Below are 13,771 nucleotides of genomic sequence, written 5' to 3' on the forward strand. Positions count from 1 at the left end.
TGGCTCAGCTCTCCGCAGTGTGGTTCCGGCCTCTCAGAAATGCTGCCAGAAGCTCACTGGTCTGCCTCCTCTGTCCCAGCCCGTGCCTGGCCAAGGGCATGGGGTCAGGGGCCAAAGGGGCAGGGGGAGAGGAGACCTGGTGGACAGCTCTCCAGAGGTCTCTGCGTCTGTCCCCTCAGCCTCAGCTGCCGCCGCTGCATCATCGTGGGCAATGGAGGTGTCCTTGCCAACAAGTCTCTGGGATCACGAATTGATGACTATGACATTGTGGTCAGGTGAGCTCCTCAAAGCAGTGCCTCAGGCACCTTCATGTCCTGGTCCCTGAGCCCACTGAGAACTGTCTGTCCATCTGGCCCACTGGGCTGGAGGTCAGTAGAAGCCTCAAGAAGAACCCTGGGTTGGAGGGCTTTGGAATGGAAAGCCAGGTGGCACCAGGTGGCCTGGGCTCCCTATCCTCTGCATCTGGGGTATTCTGGGGTCATGGTGCCTCCCCACACACAGGCCTACAGACCACGTGCAGTGAGCCCAAGGCAGTCTCTGACTGGGCCCACTCTCTGCAGACTGAACTCAGCGCCAGTGAAAGGCTTTGAGAAGGACGTGGGCAGCAAAACTACACTGCGCATCACCTACCCTGAGGGTGCCATGCAGCGGCCTGAGCTATATGAACGTGATTCTCTCTTTGTCCTCGCTGGCTTCAAGTGGCAGGACTTCAAGTGGTTGAAGTACATCGTCTACAAGGAGAGAGTGGTGAGCTCCCTGTGCCCCAGCTCCTTCCCCTCTTGCCCTGGCCCTGCCCAGCTTCCAAGTCAGCCCCCTTTCCCTGAACCAGGCAAAGAACAAGTAGGAACCTTTCAAAAGAAGCATTAAGGACCCAGATGCAACCAAGGGGCAGAGAGGCCAGGAGATGCCAAGGCCACTGGCCCAGACTCCTGGAGCTGATGTGCCTGCTATCTGCTACCTGCCTCCAGAGACCCAGGCTGCAGGTCCTTCCTCAGCCTTCTCTAGCCAGACCCCAGGTGCCTCCTCAGCAGACCCTGTGGGCCCTTCCCTGGCCTTAGCCCCCCGGTATGGAAAGCTGTCACCCGGCTAGACCCAGCTTTACTGCTGATCTTCACAACCCCCGCCCTCACTTTCTACTTGCCCCCCAAGTCCCTCTTACCCTCTGTGAGGTCTCTCTGACTGTGATCGTGTGGGTCCCCCCTCATTCCAAGCCAGGGGAAGAAGGCCTTATTTGGACCCTGGGGCTATTCCACAGGGATAGCAGACCCCTCAACTTGAGGGTGCCAGTTCCCAAACTTGTAAGTCCTGGCCTCTCTCCACTTTGTGCTTTTACCACTAACTTGTGGTTGTGTCCCCAACCTGCCATTGAGTCTGGTTCCACTCTGGAAATGGCCAGATTCTGTACTTATTGGTCTAGGCAGACAAGGGTCTGGGCCCGTTTCTTTAGAGAGCTTATATGGCCAAGTAGGGTCAGACTGCTCCTTACTGGACCACCCAGTGAGTCCCCTCCTGAGTCCTCTGTCTCTCAGCTCTGGGCCAACTTGTCCAGGTTCATTCCCCCTCTCCCCTCAACCAGCTGTCACCAGCCACCCCAGGGGAGGGGCACTGCAGAGTTCAGGCCATTCATCTTCCAACACCCAAGCCTCTTACCAGAGGAGAATGATGACAGACAGCGCTCCGCCTACAGTAAGAAGCTAGTTGTTCTTCCTGGAGGTTTAGAGGAGAGCTGGGGGGCTGGAACAGCTTCTCCTGCCTATGGACGTCTCAGTGCAATTTGATTTAACTCCACAGCCTTTTCCCAAGCAAGGCCAAGTGCAGGCAGTGTCAAGTAGGTAGCATGCGAGAGCGAAGACAGAAGTCAGGTCCAGAAATTCAGGTAGGTGGGACAGTGGGGAAAGGGGAGCCCATCTCAGAGCCAGGCTGAATGTGGCAGCCAGGGTCCCCAGAGGGGAGGAAAGGGTTTGACCTTAGCCAGCCCCAGCGGCGAGCAAGCCAGCTGCCCACGCACAGTAGACGGCGTGTGGGGGCTGAGGGAACACCCCTCCGTTTTCAGAACCCTAGGACCTGAGCAACTAGTGTCCTCAGAGCCCTTCTCTTTGTCTTGAAGGCAAGAGAATTGGGATCACAGGTAGGCACCTTTAAGGGAGAAATGGGAGGAAATTGGGTCTGCCCTGGGGAACCCCAGAGAGCCTGTGGGCTGCTTCCTTACCCTGCCTTCTGCCCATCTTCCCACCCCCTCCTGGCATATCCTTTCCTCTGCTCATCAACACCTGTCAAAGGAGCTCCTGGAGGGCAGGGCCCTGATCCCCTTTGCTTTTCTTACCCCTCAATATTGGCTCAAGCACCAGATCCTGCTTCTTGCTGGGCACACTGGGATAGGACAGGCGACCCATATCAGGAAGCCAGGCCAAAGGGTGGGTCAGGGCCAGCCAGGTGGGTGTTGTCACACGATCCTTCCAAGAACACCAAGGGCAGTTACTTCAAGACTCTTACAAGTCATCCAAGGGAGTCAGGAAAGAAAGAAGAAAAGGAAGGAAGCCAACTAGAGTTGGAAGACTCAGTATACTCAGGCCACTCAGGGAGCAGACAGCAGGGCCTCACTTCTCCCCGAAAGACTCAGGAGCTTACTGCCTGGCATGGCCTTGGTGGCAGGCCTGTTCAAGGAACTAACTGGAGCAGTTGGGATGAAGAGGTATGGGCCATGCTCAGGCACACGCTCACTGTGCTGATGTCTGTGTCCTGTTGCGGCCATGCCCCGGGATCTAGGACCAGCCCCGTGGTCCTTGGTGAGGACTCCTTCCCAGGGTTGGGAGATGTGAGTGGAAAGGGGAGAGAGGAGCTGGGAAGGAGTCCTCTGAAGTTCATGAGGCTTCCTTGGCTCCAAAATCAAAGATAATTGGGGCCTTTAGAGTGAGCTGCCAGAGGAAAACCAGTGATGCCCACGGCCTCGCCCGAGTGGGCCCGCCCAGGCCCTTTTGGTTACCCTGGAAGCCTCTTTAGTGCCCTCCTCCACCCCAAGCCCAGGGCTAATGCCTTCGCAGGACCTCTCTCATGCCCTACTTCACTTCTCTGGTGTCTGAGACCCAGGTAAATGTGGGAGAGGCTGCTTCTCCAGGCGCCCTCCTGTCTGGTGCCCAGCTGCAGGCTTGCCCTGCTCCTGCAGTTATGTTTCTAACCATGCAGCCCCTGGGCTACTGGAGAGCTCTCTGCACCTGTCTGGAGCCTCACCTGCAGAATTCTGGCAGGAGGCAGCTCTGTGTTTGGGAGCCAAGGCCTAGCTGGGCAGGGCTGGGACAGGTGTTAGGCCTCAGTCAGGGCCGCTGCCTGCCGCTCACTGCCTGTGTAACTTCCTGATTCCCAGGAGTCCTGACAGGGTATGAGAAGGGGAAAGATATAGGAAAGGAAGACCAAACAGCCCAAAAACAGCCTGTGCTAGAGCTAACCATGCTTTCTTCATCCACATGGGAGCTGTCCTCTTCACCATTTGTGGCTGTGTGATTTCCTGATTCGCTGGGCAGTAGCACAGCTAACTCTAAACAAGTTACCTTTAAAGGCCCTTTATCTCTCAGATCCCAGGAGGCCAAGCCATCAAGCAGGTGGAGGAGTTCCCAGCAGGCCTTGTGTGCTCGGGGCAGCTCAGAGGAGCACCAGCGGACTCTTGAGTGGGGAAGCTGAGGTCAGGGGGAGGGGAGGAGCTGGGGACATGGAGATGCAGGTATATGTGGGCCATGGAGGGAGGGGCGGCTTCCAGCTCTTGTGAAATTCTTCTCAGAGGCACATCTGGCTCCACCCCTCCACGCGCTTACTCATTTGCCAGACATCGTCAGGTGTTCTCTGTGCTGTCACTGTGCTGCCCCCGGAAACAGAAAGCCACTCAGTCTAATGGGACAGACAGTCCCCGAACTAGTTATAACGCAGTGTAGTAGGTGCTGCGCCCTGAGCATCCTCCTCCTGGTGTTTGATGAAGGCTGGAGACACCCTGTCTGTGGTCCTGAGGACGGAGTCCTGGGACCTGGAGAGGACGGGACATTGAGAGGCAGAACTTCTGGTGCTGTGTCCGCTGCCTCTGCCAGACTCCCCCACCGTGCCCCAGGATGCTGGTGACCCAGCACTTCAGAGCCCCGGGGAGCTGCCTTCCCAGTCCTCTTCATCCTCACTTGGGAAACCGGAAAGCTGGCCTCACTTCTGAGTGGCCTCTAGGCCTGAGGCCTGGGCTGGGTTGGTGGGTGTGGTTCCAACCCAGCAGGCGGGGAGGAGAGGACAAGGGCTAGGGGTTGGCCCCTGGACAGCCTTGACCCAGGCCCGACCTTCCAGCTTTTGTTCACTCCTTGGGGAAGGCGGAGGGATCTAAGAGGCTGGCCAGGGCCCCACTTCATGCCCAGGGGGACTGGGCCCTTGAATTTGAGAGACAACGTGGTTGAAGAGGAGAAAGCAGCTTAGGCCTTGGAGTCATACAGACTCGGGTTTAAATTTAGACCCTGTCACTTGTTAGCTGGGTTCTTAGACAAATCACCTAGGCCCCTTAGACTTCATAAAACAGGAGCAGTACTACCCATCTTTCAGGGTTGGTTTAAGAGTTAAACAAGATGAAGTATAGAAGCACCTAGCACAGTAAGTTCTGTCTGTGGCAATTGTGAACACTATTTATTATTTTATTATTATTATTGGTGGTGGTGCTATTAGAAAAGCCCAGTTGCACTAGGGAGTGAAGTCTTTGTCTAGACTGTAGGGCCTGACCTAGGAAGTGACCTAAAAGCGGGGGTCAGAGGCCAGACCTAGAGGAAGGAGAGACATGGACCTCCTGGTGAAAGGCCTCAGGGGTGTGCTAGCAATCTAGCACAAGGCAAATGGCCACCAGGTCCCCGCATGTGAGGCCTTATTGGACCAGGCCTGAGACAGGGACTGAACGTCCATCTGCTCCTAAACCTGTGCTCTGTCCAGGCCTGAGAGGGATGCAGAGCCTTAGGATGGGCTCTGCCTAGTGGGAGCTAAGTGTGGACACCACCTTGCCCCTGGAGAGACTCCGTGAAGGGCACCTGGAAAGCGTGGTGAGGCCGGCAGACACCGTTGCCTCCTACTGCTTGACAAGGCCTCTGCTGAGCCAGCTCAATGCTGCGCACCCCACCGTCTCCTTTCCAAACCTCTGAGACAAGCTCTCCTGGATACCATTTCCTTTGCAGCCATTGCCAGTGGACACAGCTCTTTCTCACAGATCCATTGTCCCCTGTGAGGGCCCAGAAGACTCCCTACACATTCCCCCTCCTGCATCCTGCCCATCGCTCCTCCCCCACCATGAAAGATGCTCAGGGACTGGGGCTCACGTCATCATCCCCTGTGCTCCTCTTCATCACTGTCATCCAGAGCCTCTTGCTTACTTACCTCATGATCCTTGTTATTATTCCTCCTCCTATTCCTCCTCCTTTTCCTCCTCTTCCTCCTTCCACCATCCTCATCATAGACGTGATTTATTAAGATCTTCAGTTTGCCAGCTTTCTTTGAATTTCTTTATTCAGTTTTCACCATGACCCTGTTCGGTAGGTACTATTATGATCCCCATCTTGGGGTTTAGGAAACTGAGGCACAGAGAAGAAGAATTACTTGCTAAGATCACACAACTATTTAAGTGGTAGAGGTGAACTCAGAGCCAGCTCTGGATGCCATCTCCTCCCACCTTCTCAGGAACTGTCTTTTTTCACTGATCTCTTTTCTTACCTCTTTACTGGATCTTCCTCTCACATCTATAAATTTGTTCAGCTATTTTTTTTTTTTTCATTTCTCTCACCTCAAAAATGAAAGCCCAGGGACTTCCCTGGCAGTCCGGTGGTTAAGACTCCATGCTTCCACTGCAGGGGGCACGGGTTCAATCCCTGGTTGGGAAACTAAGATCCCGCATGCCATGACGCAGCCAAAAAAAAAAAAAAGAAAGAAAGAAAGCCTCCTCTTCAGCTGGTATCCACCCTTTCTCCTTCCCTTCTTTTTCAAGTTTCTGGGAAGAGTCATCAGCTGTCCACGATACATATCTCCATGTTTTCCCCCTTCTGTTTCTCAACGCTCTCCAGTCTGTCTTCCAAACCTATCCCTCTATGGCAGTGACCTTCTGATTCTAAATCCAGTGGACTCAACCTTGCCTCACTTTAAAGGAACGACTTGTCAGCAAATATTCAGTGAGCATTTACAGTGTACCGTACGCAATGGTAAGTTCTAGGGATAGTCCTTGATTCTTACAAACTCCTGGCTAAAATCCTGGGAAGCATGCTCAATTCTTCCATCTCCTCTGCCTTCTCTATTCAGTCATTCAGCCTCCAGATCTGTGGTTCTCCCTTTTAAAAATGTCTTCCTTGGACTATTTCAGCAGCTTCCTATCTCCCTGCATCCAATCAGGCCTCCCTCCAATCCATTCTCCACACCTGTATCCAAAAGAATCATCCTAAAGTGTCTATCTGGTTGGTTCATTCTCCTGCTTAATGGGTCCCTGCTGTCCACATGCAGCCGTTCTCAGAGTGCCTTCTCCTTTCCAGTAGCATCAGTATCACCTGGAAACTTGTCAGAAATGCATTTTGGGACTCCACCTTAGGCTGTGAATGAGAAACTCGCGGGGTGGGCCCAGCAGTCTGTTTAATGAGCCCTCCAAGTGATTTGGATACAGGCTCAAGTGTGAGAACCACTGGCCTGCAGGGTAAAATTCCAATTCCATAGCCTAGCGCTCCATGCTCTGGGCCCTCCAACCCCTTCCTTGTCCTGACCGCTCCTTCTTGCACCCAAAATTACTCTCCACTCTGCCCATGCCAAAGTCTATGCCCATTTCACACCTCCATGTTTTGTCTGCTTCCCTTCCCAAGGCTGCATCAGATGCTCCTCTTCTGAGCTCCCAAGTCACTCATCACTCTGTTATGCATAAGGGTTCTCTTATCCATCAACTCTTATAAGCCCCTGGAGGGCAGGGACTGTCCTGTTTATCTCTGAAAGCCCATCACCGCCTGCAGTGTTTGAGACAGAGTTGGCATGCATAAACGAATAAATAAATGCAGAAACTGAGACCCAGAGGAAGGCAGGAACTTGTGGCAGAGTCAGGATTCCAACCCAGATCTTCTGACTCTCAGTGGGGGCTCTCTCCTCGCAAGTAGGCCGCCTCCCTCCTCTGTTGCCCCAGAGATCATTCTTTTACATTCGGACCCTTGCGTCCTTTTGCTCCCCTATTGCCTCTCCTGGGCACCTCTCTCCTCTTAGCCATGTTTGATCTTCTTTTTGAGGTTCCGAGATCATTCTCCTTGATAAAAAAAGAGTGAAAACTGAACAGTCCCCGGTCTGTGCCTCGTTCAGTTGTCTGTTGGTATCACACAGCCGGCCCCAAGCCGACTCCTCTTTTTGTTCATTGCTCTTTCCAAATATAGCTTTCAAAAAGGTTTTTGACCCTCTCCTCATAGCATGCATCAAAATAAATTCCAAATGGACTAAAAAGTAAAATATAAAAAGACAGCCAAAGGAAAGTAGTACTTTTGAAGAAAGTAGAATAGAAATCACAGCCCTAGAGGGAAGAGAACTTTCAAGGGACAGAAGTGCTAGGAAAAATCAGATTTGATAATATATGAACACTTTAAACAACAACCAAAAAAGACTGGATACCACAAAACTTTGAAAAGTATGTTTAGGAAATATGACAAATGGTTATTATCATGAAAGGTGACAGGAAAACCATTGGGACCCCAGCAGTTAATGAGCAGGAGACTGAACCGATCACACAGAAGGAAATATAACTAGTAAACAACAGAAATACGTTTAACCTTCCTGGCAGTCAGAAAATTCATGTGGGGCCTCCCTGGTGGCGCAGTGGTTGAGAGTCCGCCTGCCGATGCAGGGGATACGGGTTCGTGCCCCGGTCTGGGAGGATCCCATATGCCGCGGAGCGGCTGGGCCCGTGAGCCATGGCCGCTGAGCCTGCGCATCCGGAGCCTGTGCTCCGCAACGGGAGAGGCCACAACAGTGAGAGGCCCGCGTACGGAAAAAAAAAAAAAAAAAAAAAAAAAAGAAAATTCATGTGAAGGCGACAGGATGCCATTTATCACCTATCATGTCTTCAGAGAATGTGTTTAAATTATAATACATGATTCTGGCCAGAGTGCAGTGACAGGTGCTCTCAAAGGCTACTAGTCAGAGTGTAACTGGGGACAAGCTTTTTGGAAAGGAAATGACGCTTGGCACCAGGAGCCATCACCCAAGGGAAGGAAAAATCTGCCTACAAAGATTTTTATTATAGTGTTATTTATAGTGGCCAAACTCAAATATAACCTAGGGGGTTTGTTATTAAAAGTGTGGTGCAACTAGCCTACGGGGTATAAAGGAGCAGCCCAGTGACCCTGCAGAGGCTGCGGGCACCTGGACCAGCCAGCACAGCCGCTCCCACTCTTGCTCCTTTGGTGTGGGTGGGGCCGCTGAAACAGCACTGGATTCAGTACCAGGAACGGATGCCTCTGCCTCAGGCCCCATCTCTGAGTTTCATTTTCCTCTTCTGTACAAGGGGGATGGTGAAAGCTCCTCGGGGTGGCTCCCAGATACACTGCTGCAGGGAGCCAGTGGGACAGTGCACTGACAGCCCCTGGCACACTGTGCTCGCTGCAGTGGCGAGCACCTTCTGGGAAGGTCAGTGCTTGCCTTGCTGAGCCCCTCTTCAGGGCTCAGAGGGAAATGCCCACCCCATTCACATCCTCCCCTGCTAGACCATCCTCAGGTACTGGAGACCTCAGAATTTCTTGCCCCAGCAGTGCCAAGCCCACTTCTGTCCTCTTGAGGGTAGAACACACCTCCCTGTGCAGTCTCCAAAGTCCAAGGAGAGATGTTTGCAGAGGCTGTAAGCCGAACTTGGATGTGTAAGCTGGGCAGTCCGCACACGTGTGCACAGTACTTCCCACAGCGTGAGATGGGACCAGGGAGGGAAGGGAAGGGGAGGGCAGGCTGGGGCTAGCTCTCCCTACACCATGGGCCAGCACGGGTCTCTGGGAGTCAGAATTCTCAATTCAAACCTGGCCTTCCAGATCATTTTTCAAGGGAAGATAGAATATATTTAACAGCTTGATACCGTGATTAGTCACTGTCACATATTTGGAATCTAAAACTTAGACATATGGTATGTGGACATCCATTTGTAATTTTGTCCTAGCCCCACAAATCTTAGGGGTTTGATCCTTCACAGACATGGTGGCAATGGCTGGAGGTGAGGCTGGGTAGACGGGACAGACGGTGAAGGGTCTTGTCAGCCAAAGTCACATCAAGGAGCTTGGACTTTGTCCTGTGGACTAACAATAGCAGAAGCTAACGAGCTGCCTTTGTGCCAAACGTTATGTGTGTGACTTGTAACTGTCACGGCACAGAAACACTATGGAGAAGGAGCTAGTCTGATTTCCCATGTTCTTAGATGATGATAATGAGACTTTGAAAGGGTAAAGAACTTTCCGAGGGATATAGAGTTAGTAGTTAGGGTTCAAAAGCAGACCCACAGAATTATTGGGGCAGCCCAATCCGCAAGCAAAGGTGGGCTGAGGAAGGCGGGAAGGAGGCAGTTGTGGGATGGATCTGCACAGGAGCCACAGACCTGGTGTTGCTAGGTTCCTGGGGACCTGGGAGAGGGAACCATCAAGGGAGAGAGCATTCAAGTCGGAGTCATTGTGGAGGAATGGTGGTGGCTGGATCCCTTGGGGGAAATGGATTAGATAAGAAGACAAACCTTTCAGGGCCTTGGTTTCTGTAAGAGGGGATTAGACCAGATGTTCTTTTTTGTTTTGTTTTTTTTGTGGGGGTTTGTTTTTTTATTGGAGTATAGTTGATTTACAATGTTGTGTTAGTTTCTGCTGTACAGCAAAGTGAATCAGTTATACATATACATATATCCATTCTTTTAGATTCTTTTCCCATATAGGTGATTACAGAGTATTGAGCAGAGTTCCCTGTGCTATACAGTAGGTCCTTATTAGTTATCTATTTTATATACAGTAGTATGTATATGTCAATCCCCGTCTCCCAATTTATCCCTCCCCCTGAAAGCAATTTTTTTAAATTAATTTATTTAATTTTATTTATTTTTGGATGCATTGAATCTTCGCCGCTGTGCATGGGCTTTTTCGAGTTGCAGCGAGCGGGGGGCTACTCTTCATTGCGGTGCTCAGGCCTCTCATTGGGGTGGCTTCTCTTGTTACAGAGCATGGGCTCTAGGCATGCGGTCTTCAGTAGTTGTGGCTCACGGGCTCTAGAGCGCAGGCTCAGTAGTTGTGGCGCACGGGCTTAGTTGCTCAATGGCATGTGGGAGTCTTCCAGGACCAGGGCTCGAACCCTTGTCCCCTGCATTGGCAGGCGGATTCTTAACCACTGCGCCACGAAAGCAAATTTTTTTTTTTTTTTTTTTGCGGTACGCGGGCCTCTCCCATTGTGGAGCAGAGGCTCCGGACGCGCAGGCTCAGGGGCCATGGCTCACGGGCCCAGCCGCTTCGCGGCATGTGGGATCTTCCCGGACTGGGGCACGAACCCACGTCTCCTGCATTGGCAGGCAGATTCCCAACCACTGCGCCACCAGGGAAGCCCCCGAAAGCAAATTTTTTTAAGTTAATTTTTACTAGAGTATAGTTGCTTTACAATGTTGTGTTAGTTTCTACTGTACAGCAAAGTGAATCAGCTATATCCCCCCTTTTTTGGATTTCCTTCCCATTTAGTTCACCAGAGAGAATTGAGTAGAGCTCCCTGTGCTGTACAGTAGGTTCTCATTAGTTGTCTGTTTTATACATAGTTATCAATAGTGTATATATGTCAATCCCAACCTCCCAATTCATCCCCCCCACCCCCCGCCCAGACCAGATGTTCTTAAAGGTCTCTTTTTGTATGATGGTAATCAATGTTTTGAGGGTATTTGTTGTCTGAAATATTATAGAATATATTTGTGCAGAAAGTAAATGGCTTATATATAACAGAGACTCATGTATTTGTTGATTGGTTGATCCAGGTTAATCATTAGTTCTGAACTATTTTGTACATCTGTAAGTAGCTCTCTTTTCAAGCTCTACTTCATTTTACTTATAGTTTCCTTAGTATGTCACCTTGCTCTTCCTCCCATTTTAAGTTTTATGCATGTGAACATTCGGGGGATATGTCTTCTATGTATATATTTTAAATAAGTATAGCAGATGTTTTAAACCTCTTTTTGGCTCTTTCTCATATCATAATAATTATACCATGTATTGAGATATTTGTACACAGCCCTGTCTTTCCTCCTGGGTTATAAACTCCTTTTGAGTAAGGAAAAAAAAAAACAACAGACCGGCGCTCTTAATGATCCTGACGAGCTGTCTCAGTGGGCGGTGGAAAGCCTCTGAAGATTTTAGCCCTGAGAATGTCAAGATCAGATTTGTGCGGAATTGAAGGAAGGCACGATGGAGGCAAGGAGGTCTGGTGGCTCCTGGAGTGACCCCAGTGAACTGGTGACCTGTCCTCAGGCAGTAGTAGTGAGGGGGTGGGGGTGTAGGCAGGAGTGACCACACCTGCCCTTACTCCTGATTGCAGAAAGCCAGCCATGGTCAGGCTCTCCACTCCCAGACCTCTTATCTTGGCATGCAGACTGCTTCTCTCCCCACAGAGAAGGACGAAGAGGCTGCAGGAGAAGCAGCCTGCAAGGGCGCGGGCAAGCATGTGGGAGCCCGGCTGGGCAGGTACTTCTTCCCAGATGCTTCCCCCCGTTGCTCCTGGCTGTTCTGACAAGAGTAGAACACGTTGCGTCAGCAGGAGACCAGCGGCTCCATGCAGATGAGCTGGGTCCAGGCTGGACTGATGCAGGGACATTCCTGGAGGAGGGATTCAACCAAGCATGTGGCCCACAGGTGGCCTTGAGGAGAGGTTTGACCATTCCAGGCCAGCATCATTGGCTGGCTTTATAGGCCTCTGTGCTGTGTCCTGTGAGTCAGGGAAACGAGATGTGAGAGGCCCTGAGCCGTTTGGATAGGGCTTCTGGAACAGGGCTGTGTTCTGGTGGCAGGCTTGGCAGTGTCACCCAGCAGTAGGAAGGCCTCCAACACCCACTGCCCTCCTGCAGGGGACCCAAGGACAAAGCTGGCCCCCGTTTGAGTGTGTGTATGTCTGTGAACTGGCCTGTGTGTGGCCTCTAACATTGCTGGCCACACCCTCTGCTTCACTCTCGGCTTCTGTGACACCCAGAATCATAACAGACAAGATTTATTGAGCCCTTGCCATGTGCCAGACATGGTGCCAGATGCTGTAAAATGCACAGCACTTCAGTTAATCATCACGGCTATCTGGGAAGTGGTCTTGACGTCCCTGTTATGCACGAGGAACTTGAGGCCTGAAGAAATCCTGTGACACACCCTGGTTGCACAGATGCAGAATCTGGATGGGGACGTGGGTTTCCCAGACTCCAAGGCCCACAGTCTCCCATGGCATCGCACCCTCCCTGCGTCTCCTCATCGCTCTTACTGTTGGTTCTCAGTCTCCTCCGCAGGCTTCCCTGCTCCCACCGACCCCTTCAGTGTTGGTGTCTATGAGGTTCTCCTCTCTTCTTGCCCCACACAGAGATTCTCAATCTCAGGTCACCAAACGCCCTCGCTTCCAGGGACCCTGCTCCCTTTGGCAGTGGTGTGCGGCGTGTTGTGTGTGTGTACCTGTGTATGATTTTTCTGAGACAGGGAGCCATGGCTTTTATTGGAGAGACAGGCTGCAGTTGTGTTTACTTGCTATTTGTCTGACACAGTGATGTCCCAGCCAGCTCCTGGTCTTCCTGTTCCTCCTTTCCCTGGGATTCTTGAGGAGGCCCTGCACCAGGACAGTGACAGGTGGGAAAAATAAAATAGCAGTGCCAGCTTCCAGTGCCCTAATGCAGGCTCTCTGAGACTTGAGTCCCAAGCATAAGACTCGTTCCCACCCCCACCGCACCCCCTCCCCCAACACATCCCAATCTTGCTCTCTGCCCAAAGGCAGTAGGAGCTTCAGCGCTCTTAGAACAGGTGAGCAGAGCAGGGACCGGAATGCCGGGCCTGCTTCAGGGAGGCAAGCTCTGCCTTGGCGTACCCGCCGCTGCCTGGGCACAAGGAGCCAGAAGGAGCTGTATGTGTGCCTGTGACTTTGCATTTCCTACTAGTAAACGTGACACACGTATCCTCAAATCCAAGAAGTCACATGAGTTGTTTCCCCTCCTGGGAAAGAGTAAAGATGGGAAGAGAGGCAGAAGCCTCTCCTCCACCCTGGAGCGTTTGTCAGCTTCTCAAAGGGGCTTGAGATCGTAAGCTAATTTCCTACCGTTTCACATGCTGGTTACATATGGGACCCTTAAGCACATGGGAAAAGCCAAGAGATGTTGTCTCAGAGAGGGAATCTCGTGTCACAGAAAGACCCAGGCTCTGAAATTGAATCCAGCTCAGATTCTCCCCAGCTGTGTGTGCCTTGGGGCAAGGGCCCTTGCCTCTCTGATCCTCAGTCCCCTCTGTGAAACAGGATGCAGGGCACCAACCGGAGTGACCCCTAACTCACCTCAGCACTTCTGGCTGGTAGAAGGGACGCCCCATCCATCCTTGACTAGCCCCCCAGACCTCCTGAGGTGGGAACAGCAGTGCTGATAATAAATGGTGTGGCAGAAAGAACACCCATCCTGGCATCACGACGTTGGGTTTGCATCTTGGTACAGACTCTTACGTGACCTTGAACACGTTGCTTCATCTTGGGTCCCGTACCTGTGAAGTGGGTGAAAGTTGAAGAGACATAAATAATATCTATGAAAACCAGCCTG

At 51.8% G+C, this 13,771-nt stretch overlaps 1 protein-coding gene across 2 annotated transcripts in view; it reads left to right on the top strand.

Moving 5' to 3' along the window:
* Positions 1–13,771, top strand: part of ST3GAL3 (ST3 beta-galactoside alpha-2,3-sialyltransferase 3) — a 232,716-nt gene that overhangs the window by 207,593 nt on the left and 11,352 nt on the right. For both annotated transcript variants that reach the window (XM_082614043.1, XM_082614044.1), the window contains 2 exons: positions 180–275; positions 561–747. In XM_082614043.1, the coding sequence (XP_082470169.1) occupies positions 180–275; positions 561–747 (283 nt within the window). The remainder of the gene's footprint in view (positions 1–179; positions 276–560; positions 748–13,771) is intronic.

This window comes from Mesoplodon mirus (assembly GCF_964341445.2).
Source record: "Mesoplodon mirus genome assembly, chromosome: 3".
Lineage (NCBI taxonomy): Eukaryota > Metazoa > Chordata > Mammalia > Artiodactyla > Ziphiidae > Mesoplodon > Mesoplodon mirus.